Source organism: Microtus oregoni, unplaced genomic scaffold, assembly GCF_018167655.1.
Source record: "Microtus oregoni isolate MIOR12 unplaced genomic scaffold, Mior012 000021F_ref0000039, whole genome shotgun sequence".
NCBI classification, from domain to species: domain Eukaryota; kingdom Metazoa; phylum Chordata; class Mammalia; order Rodentia; family Cricetidae; genus Microtus; species Microtus oregoni.
Window position 1 is genome coordinate 22,204,891 of NW_024543080.1, and position 27,408 is coordinate 22,232,298.

The window sequence follows — 27,408 nt, forward strand, 5'->3', positions numbered from 1 at the left end:
GGCTCCGGGTTCAATCCCCAGCTGGAAGGAAAAACACACACCACAGCAAGTGTTCAAGGTCTCAGAAAGACAGTGTTTAAGACATTTCAAAAGGGACAGGTTAAGATAGCTCAGCAGGCAAGAGCACTTCTGCTCTTCCTGAGGACACAGATTGGGTTCATGGTAGCCAAATGGTGGCTCACAACCATTCCTAACTCGTCCCATGAGATCTGATGCCTTCTTCCGACCTCCATGGAAACCAGGCATGCATGTGGTACACATATGCAAACCTTAAAAAGGCATTTCAACTACAAAATGGAAACTATGGGAAGGTTTCTTGGCCTTGTAGAACCAGCCCAAGGTGTCACTGAATCTTATTTTTATATGTAGCCCAACAGGCACAGGAGGCTTGCATAATAAAGTGACTCATACGTTGATCCATGAAAGGTCCAGGTTTTAGAAAGGATTAAGCTGGTTCCGGCAGGACGGCATGAGGCCTTTGGTTCCTCCCTGTGAGTGGGAGTCAGCTGAGAAAACTCCATAGAAGCAAATACGAGACATTTAGGGAAAGGAAGATTAAGGGGGCAACAACCCCAGGGAATATGCCTAATGTCGGGGACGGTTCCAGCCCAGACCATGAATTATCTCTCTAGACCAGACCCCAACATAAACTCTCTCTCATTCATAAGAAACTGTATGACACTGGCTGGACCTCAGGGTGGCTATGGACAAGAGACTGTGTTTGGCTTCTTCAGCAGCAATAGCTAACTAGTGACATTATGCCTAAGATTCCCATTGAGGGTAAACAGGGCAGGTAATGCTGAGTTCCCAGGTCTCCAGACTATGAGCTTTACCCACAGTAATCCACCCAGAACAGACTGTATGAGCTCCCGCACTTGAGCTGTTGGGTCCTAGGAAGGTGTGGGCTTGACTAGTGTAGGTATGGATGGGGCCCAAGAGCAGACTGAGACACCGCCATGACTGTTCTAAAATGTGAGCAAAAGCTGGGTGTGGTGGCTCATGCCTTAATCCCACTGCCCACAAGGCTGAGGCAGAACTGCAATTTCCAAGTCAGGCCAGAGGTGGAAGGGCTAACAAACACATCAGCCGCGTCTACAGACCCAGCCGCTAGAAAACACGCTGGTGCTGATACTGCCAACAGGCAAGTAGCTTTGGCGACGTTTTCTCTTCACGCTGACACACAAGTCCCAATCCTTCAAGATCCTCAGGCCTGCCACAGTCTAATCTAATCCACATAAACACAGCAACACCCTAAAACTCAACCCACCAAGGCAGACCCAGCACTGGACTCCCCAGGTTTAGCTGTCTAGCGCCCACTGCACTAATATACCCACAGTCAACTGCCTCAGCAGAATCCCGACTCAGAGTAAAGTGAGATGCTCCGTTCTGGTTTGTTTTCTGAGACAGAACCCTACTATCTAGCACATATTAGGCTAGTCTAGAAGTTACTATTAAGGTAGTTCCAACCTGGCCTCAACCTTGAACCCTCCTGCCCCAGCTTCACAAATGCCAGGGTTAACAGTAGCACTAAGCTCAGCTATAAGCCACCAAATCTGGGGCTATTTTCTAATAGTTAAAACATGTTTCTGGTCTAAGACCACATTTTTCAATTTACCTGAACCAGAAATAAACTTTTCATCAATAACGAAACTATAGCAAAATTTGGAAACATAGCTGTGCTAGTTTGAAGTTAATGTGTTAAAGGCTTGGTCCCTAGAGTGGTACTAGTGGGCTGTAGTTGAACCTTTGAGCCACCGGTGAGACCTTGTGGGAAGTTCAGAGCACTGAGGGCAGGCCCTGGAAGGGGACTGAGGGATGACAGCTTCTGGTTCCCCTGCTGGCATTTTAAGTGACCTTTACCTGCCAAGTGCTTCCTAACAGTGCACGGCTTCACAGGGCCTGGAACCAGACAAAGTAAGGTTTTCTTTTTATTGTCCCAGAGATCTGATTCTGGTGACCAAAGGCTGACACAAAGAGCACTGCGTTTAAAGATATTTAGGGATTTACTGTATATTAGTGTCTACTGCATCACAGATCTTTTGCTTTAAATACCAAGCACTTAGACCCATACACGAAAACACATTAGCAAATTTTAAACCAAGCCATAAAAACGAGAATGACAGCTGATGCGTGTTTTACATTTTATTCACCATAAACATTAAGATGCTAGAGCAAATGCTGAAGAAAGGCCTTTTAATAACTGATATAAAGCTGAACCCCAGATGTGTGCTCCCTCCTCCCCCCGCGGCATGCACTATCACTTGTCTTCACATAGCTTTATCTAGAGTCACAGTCAAATTTCACGAGTCTTTCCCTGTCACCAAGTGTACAAGCCATGGCCTAATACCGTCATTCTGAGTGCCCTGGGTCACAACATTTACACAACAGTAAACACTAAAATCTGTGTTTGTAAAGCATCAAATGTTAAATCACACAAACCAGGATTTCGTTTTCAATGTGTTTATGAAGACTGCTGCAGAGTCCAGGCATGCAGGGCGTGCACCACCTGGATGAAGCTGGGTATGGAAGGCCTTCAGTAGGTCCAATGACGGGGTCTCTCACTCATCCCAAGTATCTCCGTATTTGTTTACTTTGACTAGGAAAAAAGCACAAACAATGATGATTCCAAACAGTAAAGGACACCACGTTAAGTCTGTTAGGAGGATGAGAAGCTGTGCTTGCACAGTGCGAACAAAGTACCTGCAAGTCAACTATATAGGCTGACTACAAATGTCCTTTATCAAGAACTTTACATAGCCCCGCACAATGCCCACCTTAAAGGCCAGAGAGCAGATTAGTAACTTGCCCAAGGTATAAGCCTTAAAAAAAACCCTAAGATTTGGAGACCTGTTTTAGTCCTAAGTCTGGGCGCTTGCCTTTACAAGTTTACCTCAAAGAGCATGTAGTTGCATATGATAGCACATACGAAAACAAAGTTACCAGGAATCCAAAAAAAAAAGCACCACTAATAAACTTGAATTTTGCTTTTCACAAAAATTAAATAACAGAAATGTAGTTAACTCAATCTTTCCTATCAGCTGCCAAAGGACAAGGAGAAATTATAACTATTTCCCATATTCCGCATCTTACATATTAAAATGTGAAACCTGCTCCTCTGCCTCCTTTGGCAGTGCTGATGGAGCCCAGGGCCCAGACACGCTGGGAAAGCGCACTGAGCTGCACTCAGTCCCTGTTTCCTCCATTCTTTCACTTCTCATCTGTGAATTAGCACCCGCAGCAAAGAGGTTATTCTAACGTAAAGAAGCAATGATTGCAGTGTGGCTCTTCTGAGAATCTAGAAGTCAAAGCTGCCTTTTTATTATGACACTACAATCATTACTCTGCCCGTTCTCCTCACATTTCTCTTTGCTCCTTTGTAACCACACGGCAGTTTTCCAAGCATCCGTGACGTGTGGTTAATACTGCTCTGATAATATATGCTTTCTATCTTACTTTCCAGTGAGATAAATAGTATAAATATAATCCATATAAACGCAAGCTCAAAATACTATTATTTTCAGAAATTTTGAATTTATACCAATGTACCAATGTCCAAATTTCTACCTAGACTCAAGAACATTTTAGAAAAACAAAAATCACAATTTCATGGCAGGCCTTTTCTTTACATTGTAGTATGAAACATAAGGAAAACCTCAGTTTTCTTCTAGCAAGAAAAGGGCTGTGATTTACTAGTGTGTCACATACTAGCATTTCAAGAGCATCCAGCTAGAGCTCCAGGTCAAGTGCACAGAACTCTTTCCCTCGCCTAGCAGACTGAGATGAACAGGTAAAAATCAAGGCAACAGCTCCTTCCTGACACGAGTGCAAATGCTGTGCTGGGAAACATGGAGTAAAGGAGCAGAAAAAGGGGGGACAGTTCCTGCCCTCAAGGAGCTTACAGTCTGAGCCACGGTCTATCAGCACAAAGGATGGCCAGCAACAGAGTTTAGTGTTCTAGATCACAAATCTAGCTCAAAGGTAAAGAATTTACAACAAAATTGATGCCTTGTGATTATAAAAGCAGTTGTAAATAAATCAACTATTAACTACTAGACATCAAATCAGTTCTAAAATCATTACAATACTAGTAAGGATTGCTCTGTATTTTACATATGGCCCTAGAGAAGACCTATTCTTATGAGGACAGTATTTACCCATGACATTGTTGTGCTACGAATAGAAACCAGGGTCTTGTACACTTAACTTTTAAATGAGTGCAGAGAAAACCTTCAAGCCCATCCTTGACATCCCGTCAAAATAATCAGTTACAAAACCTAGTAAAAATGTCTCCTTCCTTTATATGAAAAATGTCTACACTTTTACTTTTGTAACATACTGTTGTCCAAAAAAGATTAAATTATAACTTACATTTATTAGTAATAGAGAAAAAGTCAAATTCCTCCTCTAGAAATGCCTTAAAGTGTCTTATTACTCAATTACGACTCCATGATTTTGCCAAAAGTATGACTAATGACCAGCTATCAGTCTCTGGTCACTAAATGTGATTATGTAACAGACACACTGAATTGTTAGGAAAAGCTATCAATTCCTACAATGTTTCCTTCTAAGGAGAAACACTGTACTAGAGAGCTGGCTTCCTTGTTTTGTGTCTTACTGTCTAGGCTTTTTTTTTTTAAACATCCTCTGAAACACCTTAAAACAGGAGAAGTGGTAACTACAAAATAAGTAAAGTTTTTAAAAATTAAATCAATTTATTATTTTTGTGTGCGTGTGTGTGTTGCATCATGCCAGAGGACATCTTTCTGAAGCTGGTTCTTTTCTCTCCATCACATACATCTCCAGGGATTGAAGTCAGGTTATAAGGCTTGGTGACAGGCGCCTTTACCTGATGACCCATTTCGCCCACTCTGAAATAACTATTCTTTTAAAAACAAATTATTTTAGTGAGTAGCTTGAAGAGCTAAAGACACATCAATATCGTAACATTTTAAGCTGACACTTCAGCTTCCGCTCCAAAGAGTCCTGTGATTAAACTACTAGCATACCTTCTTTTTTGGGCACTCTTTCCTGCACAGGCCTGACTGAGGGGTCAGTCTTGTGTGTTAAAGTTACTTCATAGGACTCTCTGTTCTTACTCCTTAATTCCTCATATGTAATACTTTTTCTTTTGGGACTTTCTTCAAAGTTGGGATCAGGTCCTAAAACAACAAACAGTTAAGAAGTGGTGATAAGATGTAGATAACGTCTAAAGTGACTAAATTTTGCAAATGATTTTTACCTAAAACTGAAACAGAAAAATTAAATATTACTATCACTCCAAAGGCACTGACTTCCTCTAAGACAATTGCGGAAGTACAATCTCTCCTCCTTGTTCTTCTGAGATTTACAATTATCAAAATTTTTATAAACTCAGCCACAGCCAGAAAAAGATAAAAACGCTAAGATCTAACAGTGTGCCTTACATTTACTAAATGCTAGAGTCATTATACTGTGTATAGAATTAGAGTCTACTGGTCACAACTAAACAAAGTTTTACAGTAAATCATATTAATATTTCTATGGGCACATACTATCTAAAAATTTTTTACTATGTTTAGGGTAGTTAAACAAAAATATTTGAAATAACCATTCCATGGTATGAAACAAAGTGGGCCTGAGTCCACTGGTCTGACCCCCAGTACCGAGGGGGAAGAAAAGGTCCATGTTAGCTATGTGTTCTCTTCCATACCAGAGAGAATCTATGTGTGAGCAGCATCAGGGTCAAATACACACGTTGTAGAGCGGCCTCTCTACAGTTACGAGCTCAAATACACAACACAGTTTAAGTTCATAAATAGCAAAGATTCACAAGAGCATTTCAAAAGGATAACTGATGATACCTTCAGAGCACACCTACTCACGTTCTATACACCTCACTGAAAGTACTGGCCAGCAAGGGACAAAAACAGTGCATGTTATTTTAGTAAAAAACTAAATTTTGAATCAATTTTCACAAATTTATTTAAAACTCCAGTGAATAATCAGAATCTTCTAAGTAGCAAATAATAAATAGCATTTTCAACTCTAATCTTTTATCTTGGTAAATGTATACTGCATCAACAAAAAGAAACAAGAGTTCAATTTATAATTTGTTCTAATATGCCATGATTAGAAACTCATTTTTCCTGGATAAGAAGAAAAACAATCTTACATTAACTTAAGAATAACCTTACATCGATTTTAAACACTTGGATTACATTGGCAGTAAACAACCAGTGAACTTGCATTTCTAAAGTGCCAAGGCAGCTGGAACTTTCCAGGACGCTGCTGGGTCTGCATCCTTGCTCATTTAGCCATCAGCACGAGTCCTTGGGCAAATCACTAAGCGTCTCTGACTCTAGCTTTTCCCAGTGGTGAAGAACTTGAATACTGATCTCTACAATTCCTTCCAGGTCTAATTTTTTTCTTAGGCAAAAAAGAAACACTTTATTATTCCACTGTTCTGTGATAAATGAAATCATGACCAAAGAGAAGACTGATAGGTATTTTCTCCAATGGAAATGTTCTGACCCTGCACTGAGAATGTACTTTACTGCTTTGTGAATGTGAATAAGACCTGGAAGGAATACGAAAGGAGCAAAAGCACTGCCCAAAACTAACCAACTACCCGTGGCAATTTTTCTAACAGATATGGCAGAATGCCTTCTACTTTAAAAAGATCACTAAGTTTTTGGGATTCTAGAAAAAGAAAGCTAAAAAGTGGTCAAACATGACAAAAGGCAAAAGAAGGTGCCCTGGAAGGAAGGGCAGCAGCTGGGCAAAGCAAGGCAGCTCCAGGACCCACAAGGGGAACAATGATAACAGTGTTAAGTTTGACCTAGAAGGAAGGATGACAACATACATACAAAACCCAGAAGTGGACAGATGCTATGGAGGGCATTAAAATGATATTAAATATGGATTATGCTCACTTGTGGGTAAAGATCAAAATAACTTTTATCTGCTCTTATATGGGGAAAAAAATTAGAACACAAGATTTTGTTGATGAAAATGGTAGGAAGGATGCACAACACTGCAAGGAAAGAGCTGGTGCATGCCTAGGCTACAGGAAGAATGGATCAGAACACAAATGAAAAAATGAAACAGTGAAGGACAAGAACAGCTGCTGTCAGAGCTACAACGGTATCTTTACTCTGCCTGTCTCTTTTCTGTTCTCATGTGGTATCTGGTGCCAACCAGAGAAAGCGCGGAGGCCTTAAGACTAAGGTATTCAACAACATTCTCCTGAACTCAAGCCTTTTATCTTCTGCAACTGTCACTTCCCTTCCGCCCAAACTTCCACCAAAAAGCTTTGTATCCAGTAAATCTTCAGTGACAGTATTCTACACTGCCACATCCAAATCAGCTACCACATGCATGCAAGGATACTGAGCAACTGAAGTGCTACCAAGGCCACAGAAACTAACTTTACATTTCATTTAGTTCTAACTAACTTACAAAGCCACACTTGGCTTGTGGATACTTTATTTATTAAAGCTATCTAAGTCCCTTTTTGGACCCTCTTAAACATCCCTTAACTTATCATCAGTTTCTCTTTTTCACTGCACCCTTCTCTTCCTCCATCTCTTTAACCTATATGGAGATTCACTCTAGATTCAAAAGGACAAAAACAAAGCCAAGCCCCTAACTGTTGCTAAGTTAGCCTTCAAAATAATTCTCGAAGCATACTTTATATAGGTCCACAATTTCTTTTTTTTTTTAAATGTTTATTTTATTTATTTATTATATATACAATATTCTGTCTGTGTGTATGCCTGCAGGCCAGAAGAGGGCACCAGACCCCATTACAGATGGTTGTGAGCCACCATGTGGTTGCTGGGAATTGAACTCAGGACCTTTGGAAGAGCAGGCAATGCTCTTAACCTCTGAGCCATCTCTCCAGCCCCAGGTCCACAATTTCTTATCTAAGTCCTTTGAGTTAGAGATGTCACAAACTTGAGAAATATATTAACAAATATAGTATCTTCAGCCAGGTCAGGACAGGAATGCCTAAGTAAACATATCAATAGTTCTATAACAAAGTATAGGAAAAATCATTTTAAATAAAGCAAATAAAGATCACAACTTGCTGCCAAATATGTTCCAGTCCTAACTTCTAGTTTCCATGGCTCTTGATGTTTTAGGGTTTTTAGATAAAAAAAAAAAAAGCGGGTCTGTCTTTCTGTTTCTAAACCCCTATCTTTCACTGTAGAGTAGAATGAAAGGAAGGAATCTAACATCTGTTTGTTCAATTTACTCTCTGCCAGCATCGTCCGGCTAGTTCATCTAATCCCAACAGTGCTGTCTCCATTCAAGATGAAGAAATACAAATTAGTTGACAATGACTACAAGATCATATCAAATTTTAAACATAACTTACATCCTGGCCTTAATCCAAAATTTTTACTTCACACACACTGCACTCTGAACTTAGTATTGACACAAACTTCACAATGCACTTTCCAGTGGATTTCCCCATGCAACAATTCTATAAAGCAGGTAAGAATTTTTTTTCTTATAATTACAGGCAAGACACTAAAAGCCTTTAAGACCAGCCTATCAAATATAACCTATACCTTCCTGGAGTCTCCGCTGCCCACAGACAGTAACCTCTTATTTGCTGTTCCTCTACATCTGGAACATTTTCAACCACTGCAAAAATCTATGGATAAGTTTATCCATCTATTTCCGTATCCTCTAAATAACTGAGTTTCTTAAGGATAAGAACCAGGCCTTGCTCATCTTTATCTTTTCCCTCCCTAGCAAGAGTAGCTGGATGAGTGAAGAATCAGGAGAAAAGAAAAGAACAAACATGTTGAGTCAGGCTGATGGATGAAGCTAGGCTGACAGCTAACGGTAGCACACAGACAAGATATCCAGCAGAAAAGAGCATCAAATAAAGTGTATACATACGTTGGACCAATAAATGCTGAAATTCATTTCAAGAGAAGTTTCTACCTTGGGCAATATGGTCAGTAATACCAGTGGGAGTGGATTCATTCATAGACGCACTAAATGGAATTGGCTCGTAACGAGGAAGCGCCTCCTTTTCTATGCTGTCTGCTGCAGGAGACGTCACAAAGGAGGACTGACCACTCATATTGGAGTCATATCTGGATCTTTGAGCATAATGCCTGTAAAAAAACATCATAATACGTAAGAACAAGGACTTTAGATTAATGTATAAAAATAAGCAATGAGTTTCTAATATCATAATTTTAAACTATTTATAAAATTAATAATTTTAAATTATTTATAAATTATCCATAAAAGTAGCTAAGCTATGTCCTGTTCTACTTTGGCAACTAAAAAATGGTCACTAACTAAATATGATGGAAAACATGGAAATCCCAGTCCTAGGAAAGCTCAGATGGGAGGATCCTGAGTTGGAGGCTAGACTGGGCCATAGCATAACTGCCTCAAAAGTAAACAGTCATTGAATGAAGGGAAATAGAAAAACATATATTCAATTTCTAAGTATTTAGCTTTGGAGGGTAATTTCATTGTGTGTATTAAGGCTCTTACAAAGAAAAACATCTTTCAGATGAGGTTTCAATCAATGTGTCTATGCATCCATTTAATACGGAGCTTATTCCACAGCTGTAGTCCATAGAAACCATGACTTGCCGATACAGACACAGGTATTAGTCTGATAATTCTCACAGGTAAATTTCTCATAAAATTTACATTGTTTCCTCTATGAAATAATTCATCAGTCTGATTAATGATCTTACTACTTACCTATTTACCTACCCATACAGTTATTTATATTTTCACAATACAAAATCTAAACCACAATCTGAAGAATCTCAGCAATGGGTTAAACACTGCTTTATGAGATTTAGAAGTCTGAAATATTTTTGTTGTTGTTTTGAGACAGGGTAGCCCTGGCTGTCCTGGATATCTCTTTGTACACCAGGCTGGCCTTGAAACACAGCTCCACTTGCTCCTGCCTCCCAAGTGCTGGGATTAATGCCATGTGCAATTACATCTAGCTTTAGTACTCTAAAATTTTTAACATTTCAAAGTGCTTTGTTTGGGGGACAGGATGTAAAGATGTAGCCCAGGCTGGCCTGACACTTAATTCTCCTGTTTCACCTTTCCAAGTGGAAACCTTGCCATGTTATCATTCTGCAAGACTTTTATTGTAGTTGTTTCATTTTCAAAACCACACTGCAGAAGTTTGAGTACGAGGATAAAATGTGACAATCACAACCAGCACTACTAATCTCTTATACTATTTTTATTGGCATAAACTTATATACATTATTTTATACTTTTTATCTTTTAGTTTATAAAAAACATTTCACTCAGATGCTTCACAGACTTTGCAGTTATAAAGTACCTCACAATACCCACAATTATACATAACATAATCTCATTCATTACCTCCTCTGGACAGGACGCTGATTTTAGATTTTCCTCTACTTAAAGTTGTAAACAACCTAGAGCCTATGGGGTTTGCTTTTCCTTTTTATCTGATGTACAGCTTTGTAAATAACAAATAAACAAAACTTCAAAATACCTGTATCAATTTACACCAAAAATTTATTTAGGCACCAGTTCATTTTGTATATACCTTAAGAATTCTCTCTGGTTCTTGGTATGAGACAATCAAAGCAAACATGTATTCCAAGTTTCAAGAAAAATGAACTTTATGCTAAGTTTATTTCCCTAATAAGCAACAACAACAACAAAAAAAATGGCTATCCATTGGGAGAGATTAACAGAATCTGGTAACTTGAAAGAAGTCCAAAATGCAATAAATTACCAAAAGAACTTGCCAAATTGAATCAAAACAAAAGCCCTTTAATTCTTGGACAGGTCATAAAGTAGCCAAATCTTGTTCTACTTCATAAGGCAAAACACTTCTAGACTAGAGCAAATGGCCATTCCGCAGGCAGAGCTCCAGGTCTTGCATTCTGTTTCTTAAAAACCAAAACCCTAAGTGGAGCCGAGAACTGACCTACCCAGGTGGGGAAGAGCGCCTTGCTTGGCCTGACCGCAGAGCTTCTCCAAGGGGGGAGTTTTCAAGATTCTTGAACTTTTCTTGGCAGGTTTTCACATAAGAAAGCTTCCCAGCAAAGTACCCCATGATACATGCAACTGATTTGCAAAAACAAACAGAAAATTATGTCACTGAATGGGCCTTTTTAGGCAATTTTTTCTGAAACAACATTTTTAAAAAGTACATCTCTAAATATCTCTAAGGTTTTAGAAACATTAAGATTAACTTAAGATGATGATAAAAGATAAAATTCAAACAAAAAAGTCTATGATATAATTCGCTTTCCCCAAAGTAACTCAGTCCAAGTAAAGCAGCATTGACATAAACAATCCCAACACACCACACTTCATATGCAGGAGCAAGACAGAGAGAGATGGACAAGTAAACAAATAGGTTCTAGTCATGGGGACCTGGGCATTTGTTTTATTGTAAATTGGAACTGTGTTACAAGCCCCAACAATTTCAAAAGATTGCTTTAAAAACAAAACTCAGTATAACAAGTCCATTAAAATAAAGAATTACAAATTCATTTGTAATTTTGACATTGCTGTATCATGTATGTTTCCAATAAAAGAGAAGCTACCCCAAAAAGTTTCATAAAGATCATATCCATGCCGGGCGGTGGTGGCGCACGCCTTTAATCCCAGCACTCGGGAGGCAGAGGCAGGCGGATCTCTGTGAGTTCGAGACCAGCCTGGTCTACAAGAGCTAGTTCCAGGACAGGCTCCAAAACCACAGAGAAACCCTGTCTTGAAAAACCAAAAAAAAAAAAAAAAAAAAAAAAAAAAAAAAAAAAAGATCATATCCATTTCAAAAAGAACAATTTAGTTTCTTTTTTCAACCACAAAGTGGAACATAAATTAAAGAGGGAAAAAGCCAATTCCAGACATAATAATCTGGATTAGCAGAATATCTAGGTAACTTCCCTTTTACTATAAACAAAGCAAGAATTTATTTTCGCGGGGCAGTGGTAGTGTACACCTTTAATCCCAGCACTCAGGAGGCAGAGGCAGTTGGATCTCTGTGAGTTCTAGGCCAGCCTGGTCTGCAAGAGATAGTTCCAGGACAGGCTCCTAAGCTATAGAGAAACCCTGTCTCAAAAAAACAAAAATAAATAAATAAAAAGAATTTATTTCAAGAACTGTGTATAAAGTAAAATCAAATGAAAAGCAATTTTATATTACAAAAAGGGGAGAGGAGTCTTTTAACTAACACAGGACTTTCAATGCTGACATTAAGATTGTCAAGCAGTGAACTTATTGAAAAGCTCAAACAACTTGATTTGTGGCAGTATATAAACATGTAATATTAGTTACCTGAAATATCTGATTTAAATTTAATCATTTGTAAAAATGGAAGGAAAAACACAGCATTGTTCATACTTACATATAAGTTTAGGAATGGAGCCGTATTTTGGATGACTTGACAGGATTCCTAAAGAAGAGTGAAGTATTTCTGAGTAACACTGTCAGAGAAGGAAAAACCAGTTTCGACTATCTTAAAACAGCAACTGCCAACAGCAACTCTGTGTTGTGAATTCAGTGTCAACAGAAAATGTTCTAAATGTCAAAACACTATAGTCTACTGCAATAGGTAAATACAGAAATGACCACTTGTCACAGTCAAGAGACTATAAATATTTCTACCTACCAAGATCAACAATAACAAACACTTAAAAGATTTGATCAATTACAGGACTAAAAATTATCCCAGAGCCAGGAAGAACTCTAATCAAACATATAAAACCAGGTCTACACTAAAAACTAGAAAACTACCAAGGAATTCATATGAATATGAAGAAATACTCCATGTTCAAGAAGTGAACTGTGAAGAAGGCAGTTCTCTATAAATTCACCTACAAACTCAAGGTTCCACATAAAATCAAAATATGCTTTCCTTATTTTAAAAACTGCATGCAGACACAAACAGCCAAGGTAACATTGAAGAATAAACTATCATCAGGTACCAAGACCTACTGATAAAGTAATAGTAATTAAGACAGTCATTTAGATGCAAGAATAAGATGAACAAAGCCAAGAACTCAGAAATGGTCTCATACATAAACTGTCTTCTAAGAAAAAAAAGCAACAGTGCAGTGCAGTGAATAAAAATCGTCCTTTCAGAACAGTGCGGTCAGTGGCATGGACCTTGAGTCCAGGTGGCTTCCAATTTTAATTATGAAAGAAAAAGCTTATGGAAAAAAAGTGTAAGCGATCACCTTCTTATCCAGGTAGACAAAGATTTTAAATCCCTAGAATACAAGAAGCAGTTCATCAATGCTGGGCTAGAGATAACCATGGGGACTCTATTTGCTCATTGTATGCATGTGTGTGTGGTTGCATGGCATGGCAAGCACAGAAGACAACCGGCAAAGGGGCTTCTGAGGTCAGAACTCGGGCTGCCAGGCTTAGCAGTAAGCACATGTACTCTCAAAGCCACCTCGCTGACCCAATCATGGGGATTTAGCTGTAAGCACTGTCACTAAAACCCATGTCATTGCTAGCTTAGTAGTACACAGACTTGAACTGGGGTGTAGCTCAGTGACAGAGCATGTATTTAGCAAAGGTCTGGGTTCAATTTCCAGGTCCACTTACAAAAAAAATGTGCACATACAAAAAGCCAAAACCAAACTTTAACATTTCTAAGACAAATGAAGAAAACCAATGTTAATAACGTGAGCATAAGACAGTAAAAATTAGTCCTTTTGTGCTGCATAGCATTAAAACAGCACAATACGTAACAGCTTTCCAAAAGCATGAAAAAAAATTGAGCAAGGCTGGGTATGCCACTGTGGAAATGAATAAAAAGAACGCTTCAAGAACTGGTTAATTAGCCCGGCGGTGGTGGCGCACGCCTTTAATCCCAGCACTTGGGAGGCAGAGGCAGGCGGATCTCTGCGAGTTCGAGACCAGCCTGGTCTACAAGAGCTAGTTCCAGGACAGGCTCCAAAACCACAGAGAAACCCTGTCTCGAAAAACCAAAAAAAATAAAAAAAAGAACTGGTTAATGGAGTGAGGTGCGTAAGCACATGCCTTTACCCCCAGTGCATGGGAGACAGAGACAGGTTCATCTCTGAGTTCAAGGCTAGCCGGACTACACAGAGTTCCAAGGCACCCAGGGCTACACAGTGAAACCCAGTTGGAATGCCACCACCCCTAAAAGAAAAATTGGTACTAATGAGTGATGTTGGTCAAAGATAAAAACTGCCCATCAAGTTCGAGCATCACAGAGGTTATAGTGATGACCTTTGACATTTCCAACAATGATAAACATATGAAAATGAATGACACAGACTGTAATGGATTAAAACACATAAATAGCCAAGCGCTCATTCATGAACTCAGATTTGAAACAGTAAAAAACAGTCAGAGAAACATGAAAGGAGGCTTTTCCTTTTATGTTCTCTATCCTTTCTTATTAGATCAAGTACTAAGGGGAACAGCCAGTATAGCACGTCAAGCATAATGTACTACGGAAAAGATGCTATTAAAATATATGTCTTTGAAGATCTTGTCTGACTCCTTTCCCAAAAGCCTGTCCTTTCTACCTTATTCTCAACTGCCTAGGATTTCATGTTACCACGGTGTGTGTGTGGGGGGGGGGGGGGGGGGTCTAAAACTTTTTCTTCTACACACCATAAATCAAAAAGGTAATTATTCCTTCTTCTAGTTCTAACTTATCTATTTAATTGTGTTCCTGATTTTGCCTCTGCACCTACCAATATCCTTTTGGAGTGGAGTGCTGGGGTGGAAGAAGGGGCACTGGCCTCACACAGACGCCTTTCCATCAGTCATGTTCCTCCTTCCTGATTCATTCTTCCTTTGCTTTTACCCTGAATCACTTCTTTTAAAGATTGACAGCTATCTTCTTTGAACACCTACATCTGAGCATTTCAGGACATAATGTTTCTTTGTGTCAGCCATGTTCACATGCAGGTTCCTTAGGATGACTACTTGCTGCAGTCCATGTTCACATGCATGTTTCTTAGGATGACTACTACAGCTCTTAAATTTCTTTTGTACAAGTCCACACCTAATTCTGTTTATTCTTAGTTAAGCGACACGCTGGAGTGCCACATATTACATGACAAACTGACACTGATTTCTCTGTTGACCCCTTTGCCAGTTTTTTCTTTAAACTAATGTGACTAAATTGTTTCCCCCAATACAGAGCCTATCGTAGGAAGGAAACAACTTAGTTTGGAGTGCATATAAATGTATATTCCATGTTGTTTCCATGTTTAAGATTTTGATCATATAATACATTACACTGAAATTATTTGCAGATTCTTTCAATACTTTTATTACCCTGCTCCTCAGATCCTTCCATTTTAATCTAAATCCACTTTGTGTGTACTGGGCATGGTGACAACCCTGAGGATCAGGCCTCACCTTCCACCTTGTTTGTTTGAGACAGGGTATCTCTTTGTTTATCCCTGCATATTGCAGGCTAACCTGTGAGCTTCCAGGATTATCCTGTCTCTGTCCATCTCACGGCAGAACCCATGGAATTACAGCCATGTACTATGGCTTGCAGCTTTGCATGGGTCCTGGGGATTAATCTCAGGTTCTCAGTTATATGATAAGAACTTAATCCACCAAGCCCCAGATCCTGCCCTAATCCATTTTATAAATGGTAACAGAGATTGAGTACTAGGCAAGAACTCTATCACTGAGTTACACCTCCAACACTAAAACCAGTTTTATTTTTCTATGACTAAATGAACAGTCAAAGCACTATGATCTAGTTAAAGTTAAAATGGGGTTGAGCAGGTAATTCAGCTGAGAGAACGCATGCATGCCCACCATGCACAAAGCCTGGGCCTGACTCCCAGAATCCCAGAAACAGGTAGAAACATGTCTGTATTCCCACACCTGGGAGGCGGAGGCAGAGGGCTTAAAAGTTCAAGGTAATTCTTATATACTGAGTAAAAGGTCAGCCTGAGTTACATCACATTCTGCTTTCTGACAGTAAATTAAAAAAAAAAAATCTCAAACACATTCTGTCATATTCACATTTACAGAGGAGCTAGTCAACAGATTTTTAAAAATTGTCTGGAGTCATAGTAACATTACCACAACTTTCTGGAATGCTTCTCTGCCAAACATGCAGGTAGAGGATACAACAGGCCAGTAATTCATGAAGTATATTTAACAAGCAATCTGCTGGGTGCACCACTGATACATTAATATTTAACCTAAACTCAATCCCACAGAGATAACTGTTCTATGTAAGCCAACCGAATTTAGCCTCTTTGGGGACTACTAACAAAAGATTACCATGGGCTAGAGACATAGCTCAGTTTGTAATCCTAGAACTGGGGCTTGCTGGCCCTCCTGCCTACCCAGGCGAATTCTAGGCCAGTGAGATCATGTGTGGAATGCTTGGAGAATGACAGACAAGGTTGCACCTGTGTGCACATATAGACATATTAGAGACCCTTGAATATCTACGCTATTTAAACAGTGCTTTGCCTGTGTATCACCTGCACACAGGTGCCTGCAGAGGCCAAAAGAGGGCGTTAAGGCCTCTGGAACATGAGTCACAAATAGTTGTCAACCATCATAAATAAGGGTGCTTGGAACTGAACCTGAGTGTTCTGCAAACACAAGTTCTCTTAACTGCTGAGCCATCTTCTAAACTTTTTTTAAATGCTAACTCATTCTTCCCTATTCCCCAAGATGAGAAGACAAAGCTAGTTCAGGGAACTAGGGAACTACAGGTATGTAAGCCAGTGCACAGGAGTCACCTTAAACTTGTAAAACAGACTGTGACGTTGACTCGTATGATGGGTAAGAGCCTAGAATCTGCATTCTAACAATCTCTAAGTAAGCACACTGCTCAGCTAGACCAGGTTTGATGTTCTCCTTGCAAACTAGCCACAAGGATTGGCTGGTTAGTTTTTAATGTACGTCTGTGTGAGTGTAAGCCATATATGTTTCCTAAAGCTGAAGTTTATATAGGAACTAAACGCAGGTCTTCTGGAAGAGTAGTAAGTATTCTTAACCACTGAACTATCTCTTCAGACCTATCAACAAATGTTAAAGTACTTTCCTGCTTTTGTAGATTGTTAATATCAAATTCTCTGGTTGGTTGGGATTTGAGGCAGGGTCTCAAGTAGCCCAAGTTGCCCTTGAACTTCTGAACTTTCTGCTTCAGTTTCCCAAGGGCTGGGATTACGTGTATGTGCCACCAGTTTAAACCTGAGGGCTTCCTGTACATAGACATGTACTGTAACAATTAAAATACATACCCAGCCCCAATGCCATCAAATGTCAAATCAATATAATCAAGTGAGTGGGTCCAAAAAGACAAAATTCTTCTAATACTGTATAAATTTATCAATGACCATGCTTACTACGATAATGTTTCCTTATTTAAAAATCAATATAAGATAAAGCAAGCTATCCAAAATGCTAAATAAATGTAAAATTTAAATGCTTACCTTTACTAATTAATCCTTGAGTAATCAACATACTTGTGGCCGCCAATGGCACAGCTATAGGAAGAAAAAGAAGTTATAAATATCAACAAAAGGAAAATACTATTGAGTACACCAGGAGATAAATTAGTATCAGTAACAGCACAACCCTCAAGATGAAGATTCAACAACAAAGATCTCTAAAGCTGCACTATGCACACACAGTGAAAATAAAGGAGTATTTTTAGAAAATATTTTAATTCAAGAAACCACCTAGCCGGGCGGTGGTGGCGCACGCCTTTAATCCCAGCACTCGGGAGGCAGAGGCAGGCGGATCTCTGTGAGTTCGAGGCCAGCCTGGTCTACAAGAGCTAGTTCCAGGACAGGAACCAAAAGCTACAGAGAAACCCTGTCTCGAAAAATCAAAAAAAAAAAAAAAAAAAGAAACCACCTAGGTTTAGGTTCTACTAGCAAGTCATTAAAATAATCAACTAAATAAAATAAAATAATCAACTAAAACAAGTAAAATGACTAGAAATCACTTCTGAAATAAAAGGGAAAAAGGCATGCTTCACAAGCACACTACAAGAGCCACTCAGTACTAAGTGACAACCAAATTCCACAGTCTAGGTGCCTCAAGTGAATGACCTCCTTCATATCAGCACATCTTTACAGGAAGCTTTATAAATGTACATCTTTACATTTACATCATCATCACGTCTTCACAGGAAGCTCGTATTGCTACCATTTACAAAGGAAGCTTGGAGATGTTAAGAACCTTACTTACCTAAAACCATATGAGACCATCAACATCAACGTTAGGTCTCACACCTAATGAAAATTGACTAATATCAGATCCTAAGATTTCAGCCTCTAAATTACACTGTGTGAACCAAGACACAAAATATATTTGATCATGTGATTAAATGGTAGCTGGAAGAATGAAATCATGCATTAAAAATATTTCTTAAAAGCATATGAAAATATGTAAAAGATGCATATTAACCTATAATTCAAAATGATTTATAACTTAGAAACAGCTATGAATCATTGCTCTCCACATCAGCCCCAGGTTCTCTGCAAGCATGGAAGTTGGTCCTAGACTCACTACCTTGGCAAGAAACTAGATCTGGTAACCTGACCGTAAACAGTTCCCTAGACTGACAATAAATTGACCTAAATAAGTTCTCACCTGTTTGTACAAAGAGTTTACACTGAATACCCACTTCCTGTCTGGGAGTCTGCAGTTTCAGTACCAGCCAGCCTAATGTGCCTCTGTGATCAGTCCCCAATAAAAACCTGGCTCTGTTTCTAGTGAGCATACATGATAGATTCTCAGATGCAAGTGTCCAGTGTCCAGCTTCCTCTTAATTCCACCAATGCTCCTTTACCTAATTTTTCTTTTTATATTTTAGCTGTAAATTATTTTGAGTTAAAATAACATGCACCTGGTGATTGGCACACTCTATAACATCCAGAGAGTATATACCAACTATTTAACTGCTGTCTAAGGCAGAAGTACCCTAAGATAAAACATGAAAAAAAAACAAACTTAGCCTTTTCTAATAAAATGCTACTTATGGACACAAAATATTAACTCAAGTAATTTGCATATGTAATCAAACCAGCCTTTTTCTCCCAATCATTTTAGTATAAAATTTTTTTAGCATATTAAATACAAAACCACATTTGGTTCATGTCTGTGGTCAGCTCAACTCCTGTCTGAAGTATGTGGCAATTAAAAACAAAAATAAATATTTTAACTACCACAGAAATTTTATGATCAAGATTTCTAACTCTGCAATCAGACATCGACTTTATCATCAAACATAATTCGCAGCCATCCTAAATCAGCCTTGGCGGCTTACTATTCTACTTACTGACAGGTTTTACCTTTGCTGGAAAACGCTTTCTCTAATGCTGGTTAGAATACCTTCATGCATTATAATCTAAGGGTTTTCAAAGAACAAATCTCTTTGAAATTACAGCATCAGCTCATCTTGGTTCAAGGACTGTAATGGACAGCACTTTCCTGGCTGAGACAGAGTAACAATCCTTGGGAAGGGGTGCTGGCGTTACTATCCTATGTACCACCATGCCAGCAGGCATTTCCTCTCATGCCATGAGGGGATAATGGACTAGGCTTAAGTTCTGCCCAACTGACAAGATCTATTTTATGTCACAAAAATAGTCAGCTGAAAGGGGCTTTGGCAGTTACCTAGTCTTTATCCTAATCAAAGTGCACTGGTATCCAGAACAGACAACTCACATGCCCAAAACAACACAGGTAATTATGGCTGACCTGGATCAGAACCCAAGTTCTCCGGCTCCCAGGTCAGTGGCCTTTACCACAGTACTATGAGATACTACTCTAGTCTGTAAACAATCGGTTTCTTCAAGTAAATCAGTATTACTGACAGCCACTGTCCATATCATATCTATCAAAAGCATTCCCACAGTTCCTTGAGCTTTTTTTCTCCTTACAATTGCAAAATGCTACTACTGCTCTAAATCTGCAGCAGTTTTCACCAGAAAATTTAATGCATTGGTCAGAATGTATATAAATGAATAAATAGTGAGGGGGAGGAGAAGAGAGCCACTTAATAGATAATCACCATTTGTAAAATTAGAATTGAATTAATTCCCACAACAGTTCCATGAGATCGATAGCTATCATCCCCATTTTGCAGATAAGCAAACAAGGACATAAAGAGAAACTTGCCCAAATTTCACAGCTCTTAAAGTAGATACTTGGGGCCAGGTGGTGGTAGCTCATGCCTTTATTTCCAACACTGGGGAGGCAGAGGCAGATTATATCTCTGTGAATTCGAGCCCAGCCTGGTCTACATAGTGAGTTTCAGGACAGTAGGACTGTTTCACAGAGAAACTCTGTCTTGGGGGAGGGGTGGAGTATATACTTGGGATCTGAATCTAAATAGTAAGGTAAGAACAAGAATCTATGCTTTTGTCATTGATCATGTTTTCTAATTTGGAAATATATGGCTATAACAGGACTCTTCATAAAGAGAAGTAAAAAGGGTATCTACATTCCAGAGTGAGCATTCATACATCAAAGAAAGGTTTCATCCAAGTTCAGTTTGTGAACCAGTGTAGTTACTGGTATAAGTATCACAGCTTAGATGGAAAGGGATCCTAGCAGGAGACAGTCAAGGAAAATGAGTGTTACGGCTCGGGTAGAAGAGCCCTCTGGCAGTTGAACACAGGCCACAGCAAGCCTAACAGTTTACAGCCCTGCTCTAGGGAAAGGCTTCCCCAGTATAACCACATCTAGCAGGAGAGGGCTTTCCCCAGCAAAGTTCTTACAGCTTGGCTCCAGTGCTCAGGAGTGTAGCAACTCTGCTCTGCTAGGTGAAGGTTTCCCCAGTGACAGTGTTACAACCTGTTCCTGACTTCTCCCACAAAGTTATAACAACTGGTGCTGCTAAGGGAAGGCTCCCCCAGTGTTACAGTGTTAACAGTCCCACTCCGCTTCCAGGAAGGGTGTCTTCACCCAAACCTTGTTCAAGAAATTTATTGGGAGGGAAGAATCCAGGAGAGTGGCTGCCTCTACTGGTATGAAAGAAGAGCAGCTGAAAACTGAACAGGCATAGGGTTTAGGCAGGGCTTCTTAGGAGCAGAGTATTCCCAGGGAGAAGAGGGATAGGTTAGTTTTCCCTGCTCAGGAATTGGTTAGTTTAGTTGAAATCAGAGATAGCTGATTTCAGAGCCAAACTGCGTTTCTTTCACTGGCCTTTTTAAAAGCTTTTTGGCTCTAGTTTTGGGACCAGGGCACATTTCTTTCACTGGCTCTGATTCTAGGGACAAGGTATATTTCTTTGGCATTGGTTTCAGAGTCGGGGTGCATTACTTTGGTTCTGGGTTCAGGGCTAAAGTATTTCTTTCACGGGTTCACGTCTCAGAATCAAGCTGTGTTTCTTTCACTGGCTCTGGTTTCAGAGCCAGGGTGGGTTTCTTTGGCTGGCCCTTTTACCCTACGACTGAGAGCTCTTTATAGGGGCATGAGTGACTCAAAAGGTAGCCAAACCATCAGGAAGTCCCCTGAACAATAAAGCATGCCACCAGCAATATGGTTGACTCACTGACTCCCATCAGCAACTTTTGAGCAGCAACACTATCAAGAAATCCCCTTGACTTTATCCAGGCTATTGCCATTGATGTTGGTTACACAAGTAGATAGCAAGTTCCTAATGTGGAACTCTGGTTGCATCACAAAGAAATCAAGCTGGCAATATCCTCCCCTAATGGCTAACATTTGTAGTGCCAGTCAGCTTTATGCCAGAGGATGAGAAAGAATTATGGCTCAACAGTCCTGGTGGCTATGCAAGCAAGATATAATTGCTGCTATAATACTGGTATAACTAATATGGGTGCAACCAACAACTTTGCAGGTTAATTTATTTTATTTTTTTTATATTTATTTATTATGCATACAATATTTTGTCTGTGTGTATGTCTGCAGGCCAGAAGAGGGCACCAGACCTCATTACAGATGGTTGCGAGCCACCATGTGGTTGCCGGGAATTGAACTCAGGACCTTTGGAAGAGCAGGCAGTGTTCTTAACCACTGGGCCATCTCTCCAGCCCTTTGCAGGTTAATTTAAACCTACTCTACAGACTATGTTTGATACTGTTAGCTGGGCACAATTGTAACTAAGAATATCATAGCCCCCAGTAGGGAGACTATGACTATTGTTTTGTTAAACATGCATGGTAAAATTGCCTCCTAAACATTTGTATTCACGCTATAGACTGCTGCCACTGGGGACCATATTAAAAAGAAACTTCTTTTACAATAATAGTGATTACTGTGGAAGCTGAACTGATGAGACTGTTGCTATGACACAGAGGCTCATCGCTCAGAAAAATATCTTTCATTATACCCTCCAAGGAGCTGACATCAAAAGAACCCAGAAAGAATGTTAAGAGTCAGAAAGATGGGCTGGAGAGATGGCTCAGAGGTTAAGAGCATTGTCTGCTCTTCCAAAGATCCTGAGTTCAATTCCCAGCAACCACATGGTGGCTCACAACCATCTGTAGTGGGGTCTGGTGCCCTCTTCTGGCATGCAAGCATACACACAGAATATCATATACATAATAAATAAATAAATATTTAAAAAAAAAAAAAAAGAGTCAGAAAGATGCAGTGTAGCTGGTTGTTTCCTCTGAGTTCGAGAAGACCACTGCCAGCCACAAGAGACCGTCAAGAGGCCTCTTTTCCTGGAGGCTGTAAAGGTAAATAATTCAATGTGGCCTACCATGTATTGGACACATGAGACTCTTCAATGATGCAGCTGCCCAAAGGTCTACCATGTTCCTGGAAGCAATCTCAAGAAACTAACTCTATGGTTCACCAAGCAGGATTTCAATGGAATCCTTTCTTTATTCTATCAGTGTTATCCCAATCTAGGGTAATCAGGTGTTTAAGTCTCTCCATGGAAAATCATAGAACACTACTAACACACACACATAAAATACTAACACACACACATAAAATACAACTCATGCAATCTATATCTGATGCAAATGTGAATTCATACATCATTCAGTAATTCTAAAGGTTGGGAGCTGCTGTAGTACACAAGATGCAACACAGTAAAACTTTATGTACAGAGCCTTCTGTTACTTTCTTTTTTTTTTTTTTTTTCGAGATAGGGTTTCTCTGTAGCTTTGGTGCCCATCCCAGAACTAGCTCTTGTAGACCAGGCTGGCCTCAAACTCCCAGAGATCCGCCTGCCTCTGCCTCCTGAGTGCTGGGATTAAAGGCGTGCGCCACCACTGCCCAGCCCTTCTGTTACTTTTTAAGGTAACAGCTACCTTAATGAAGCAGTCTTCAGATCAATGAATGAGCCTGCTTTCAAACCAGGAGGAATACAGTTTACAGATGTCAAAAGGTACAAAAAATTACATTTCCAAGGTGTTCTAATTACTTTAACGTTCTGTTCTGATCAACAGTCACAAGCCAATACTTTCCTTAGTAAAATAAATTCCATTACTCATTTGCATAAATATGCATGTCACATACGGCATTTTATATCTGAGAAACAAATGTTAAAGTACAAAATTTCCTATTATATAACTATTAAATTCTCTTGGTAATTACATGTTTAATTTCCTATCATCTGGTTACATAGTTCGAAAGTTTGGTGTTATTACAGAGAACACTTCGTTCATATCTGTTTTAAGAGTCTAAAGCAATCCCTTTAGGAAGGCAGAGAGAGATCTCTGTGAGTTCAAGGCCAACCTGATCCACTTCGTGAGGTCTGGGGACATCTAGGGTTCTAGCCCATAAACCAGCAAAAAAACCAAAGTCTAATGTTACCTATTAATCTTTGGTCTAGTAGTCCACCTAGAAGTCCAGTAGCAAGCTATTTTCCACCTGTCCTTATTTCTCTCTCTAACTTGGGACTGTAATACATTTATTGTAATAAAAATGTATTTTATTATTCATATATCACTTTCCTATATATGAAATCCTGCCTATAGATCACTTCCCTTCTATACAATTTAGGCATAATATTACAGCTATTTCAAGTGACACACAAAGCATAAATTTAATCAGTTAAAAATAAATCTGGATCCAATAGTATCCATTAGCTTAATGCATTATCTTTTGAACCCTACATACCAAGCCTAGTCTTTTTCATGTAGACTATTGCTGTATAGCACAGGGAGATCTTCAACTATATAGCTCAGGGCCAGCCCAAATTCAAGATCCTTCTGTGGACTGGGATTACAGGGTTTCCTTTTTCTTAATTCTGTGTCATTAAGACTTGAAAACACATGAACTCCTAGCAGAAAACAAGCAGAATAATCACATATGCAAGGCTAGCCTGGTCTAGTTCCCTTGCGGAATTGGTTGTTTGCTTGTCTTTTTGGTCTTCTGTAATTCCTCCACTACCACTAATTCCTGGTGCTAGGAATGAAACCCAGGGCCTCATGAGCTCTACCACTGGATAGTCTCCAACACTAAACCTGGTCTACACAGCAAGTTCCAGGCCAGCCAGAGCTACAACAAACAGACAAGCAGCAACACAAGAATCCTGATCTTAAGATCTGTAGTCAGAAATTCAGAGTTGATAGTACAGTGACTCCTCACTACAATTGTCACAACAGTCATAAATGTAAGAGTAAACCCCAGAACAAAAGGCTGTGGTTCAGGCAGACCTGATTCCAAGGCACAGTGATTCACTCACTAACATGTAACTCAGGTGGACATGTTCAACACCTCTTAACCTTAATTCCTTCAATTCTATTTCTTTCATTTTTTTTTTCCATGACAGGGTTTCCCTGTGTAGACCTGGCTGATCTGGTACTCTGTAGATCAGGCTGGCCTTGAACTCACAGAGATGTGCTTGCTTCTGTGTTCCAAGTGCTGGGATTAAAGACATGCGCCACCACCATATGGCACAATTCTATTTCTTTAATCTCTATTAGTAATAAATAACCATACTATGCCAAAAGTGCCCCCAATATGTTCTCCATGTAACTATCATTTCAAACATAAATTTAAGTCACGTTTGTAGGTGAAGGTAGGCTTATGCTGATAGAAAACCGAGGACCAGGGCAGAAGAGATGGCTGGCGATGCAAAGCCCAGGACCTGAGTTCCGACCCCTGATGCTCATCTAACAGCCAGCACGCGCACCTCAGCACCGGGAAGCCGAGACAGAAAGATCTGGGACTCGCTGGATGGCCAATTTTGCCAAAATGGTAGAAGTCTAGGTTCAGTGAGAAATCCTGTCTCAAAAAATAAGAGGAAGAGGCCGAGAAGGACGCCGACCACGGCCCTCCACACACAGGCACACCCACACAAATATATGCAGGGACATTTTTTTAAAGTTCACAAAAAGGATAACTCACATCTGAACCAGAAGCTTTCTTCATTGCACTCCGCAAAGACTCTCCTTTCTTCCTCTGTCGGAATGTAATCAGCCCCTATGTCTTTTGGAGAAAAACTGAAAGTCATTTTCCTAAAAGCCTGAAAGTTAGCTTTGTCTACTAGTAATAAGAACATCTAAAAACAGATAAATAAATAGACAAATAAAGTGATGAAGTAACTGGCTGGTCAGCTTTTTAAAAAACGCTGACCTCCAACAGAATTTATTCTTACTACCTATTAAGACAGGCTGAACACACTGATAAATGAAAAGACGGAAAACCAACCCCCGCCCCGCTCAGATAATGAGGAATTTTAAGACTGCAACAAGACACCGTCAAAACAAGGATGAAGCCCTGTGACTGTGCAGGCAGACATCACACCCGGAAAGCCAGCCCAGCTGCTACTGTTACTCAAGCAACTAAAATTTCCTTACACCGAAAGCGCTACTAATTATAAATATTTAATATGATAGTTACGGGGAATCGGTCTTGGAACTTCAGCATTCGGCTCTCGAAACTCAGCCCTCCCATTCATAGTTCCTGTATCAAAGACATTCATATCCAAACATTATAAGGTATTAGAATAGGTTAAATATCTATAATCAGTCTACTTGCCGGTCAACAAATATTTACTTTAAAACATTAAACTTCGAAAAACTTATTTCATGTGCATGGATGTTTTGTTTGCATGCCCGGTGCCTGAGGAGGCCAGAAGGTGCTGGAGTTGCAGATGGTTGCGATACTGTGATAATGTGGGGGCTGGGAACGGAACCAGGTACCCTGGAAGAGCCAGTGCTCTTCATTACTGAGCCAGGTCTTCAGACCCTGCTTCAAACCGCTACCTGACATAACTTCATGAGGAAAAAGGTCATAAACCTACTATTTAAACTAATTATTCAATTCGGCCCTATAATTGAAAAACAGGTATACAAAAACAGACAAAATTTCTCTTCTAAGGCGAGGTTATTTCACATTATTCTGTACCATGGTTCAAAAAACAAAAAATAGACAAACAACGCCCCACCACGCACACAACTATGTCCAGATGGTTGAGAAAAAAAACCCACGCCATTTCTAGGCTTTCAATTAATCAAAAAAAACCTGCATCGCCTCCCATAACTCAGCAGTCAAAAAAACAACGACGTCACAGTCTCTCTATAGGTAGCTGCTTCCTAACATCAAACTACTAATCTTCTAATTGTCCCTGCACCGGCCGAAAATAATCTTCAAATAAATGCGATTTTATATCCAAGCGCATTCCAGGAACATATACTGATATTTCCTTCGTCTTGCAGACCTAAGGATTTCAGATAACGAGTAATCTCCACGTTTAAACAATAGCATAAAAACGCGGTATGAGATGCACGATGCCAACAGCAAAGTACCTTTCAGTAATTCGTATAGCTACTAAGAAAACACTGCATACCCATCCGTCAGAGGAAATGGTTTCATAAAAGGTTTCTTGGTGGGATGAAGCATTCTGAGGAATGCTTCTCAAATTGCAAAACGTACTCTTAAAAGAAAAAAAAAAAAGAAAGAAAGAAAGAAACATCTTCCCCAGAAAGGTTGGAGGGCCGTGAGATCAGTCTCAACACTACATCGTACAGCGCCTAATTCCAAAATAAAAAAATAAAAGGCTCAGGCAAAGCCTGGCCGTGGCCGCAGACTCCAGCACTCCTGCCCCGCACCTGTCACCCCAACTTCCCCACCCCTCCCTGCAAGCCCTCGCCGCCCGGGTCCCCCACGCTGCAGCCGAGCCGAGGCCCGCAGCACGACCCGACGCCTCCAGGCAGGAAGATGGCGGATGGTGCGAGGCGATGGCGGGCGAGGGTGGGAGACTGGCAGACAAGCTGGGGACCGCTGAGCCACCACACCCACCTCCTCACGATGGAGGTGGCAACGCGGCGAGCACGAGCCCGGGCAGAGGCCGGAGGAGGACCCCAGAGGCAGAGACCGCGGACAACGCCGAGAAGTCACCCAGACACAAGTCCTGCGGATCGCGACCCGGAAGCTTTGCCTTCGGCAGGAAATGACGTTAGGCCGCTCTGGGGGTAACTTGCCGAGCCGCCTCTCAACCCTCACGGTGTCGGCCCCGCCCCTTCG

At 40.1% G+C, this 27,408-nt stretch overlaps 1 protein-coding gene across 4 annotated transcripts; it reads right to left on the reverse strand.

Annotated features, from left to right (window-relative positions):
- Positions 1–2,129: 2,129 nt before the first annotated feature.
- On the reverse strand, positions 2,130–27,341 carry Ociad1 (OCIA domain containing 1). Of its 4 annotated transcripts, XM_041671242.1 has the most exons (9): positions 27,184–27,340; positions 25,783–25,845; positions 25,288–25,368; positions 17,433–17,486; positions 12,374–12,421; positions 10,950–11,085; positions 8,938–9,113; positions 5,007–5,159; positions 2,130–2,596 (listed from the first exon to the last, which is right to left on the reverse strand). In XM_041671242.1, the coding sequence occupies exons 2-9, from the start codon at positions 25,838–25,840 to the stop codon at positions 2,559–2,561; spliced, it is 744 nt and encodes a 247-aa protein (XP_041527176.1). In that variant the 5' UTR covers positions 25,841–25,845; positions 27,184–27,340; the 3' UTR covers positions 2,130–2,558. The 4 variants fall into 4 exon arrangements, with proteins under 4 accessions (XP_041527176.1, XP_041527177.1, XP_041527178.1 ...); XM_041671243.1 differs by lacking the exon at positions 5,007–5,159 and having other exon boundaries at positions 27,184–27,341; XM_041671244.1 differs by lacking the exon at positions 5,007–5,159 and having other exon boundaries at positions 8,893–9,113; positions 27,184–27,341.
- Positions 27,342–27,408: the final 67 nt, after the last annotated feature.

Coding starts and splice junctions, on each gene's coding strand:
- Ociad1 (XM_041671242.1), bottom strand. CDS start 25,840: ATGAATGGGAGGGCTGAGTTTCGAGAGCCGAATGCTGAAGTTCCAAGA. Junction 17,487..25,287: donor AGAAAGCTTCTGGTTCAGAT/GTGAGTTATCCT, acceptor TTCTTCCTATAG/CTGTGCCATTGGCGGCCACA. Junction 9,114..10,949: donor AGGCGCTCTTCCCCACCTGG/GTAGGTCAGTTC, acceptor GTTTTTTTACAG/GCATTATGCTCAAAGATCCA.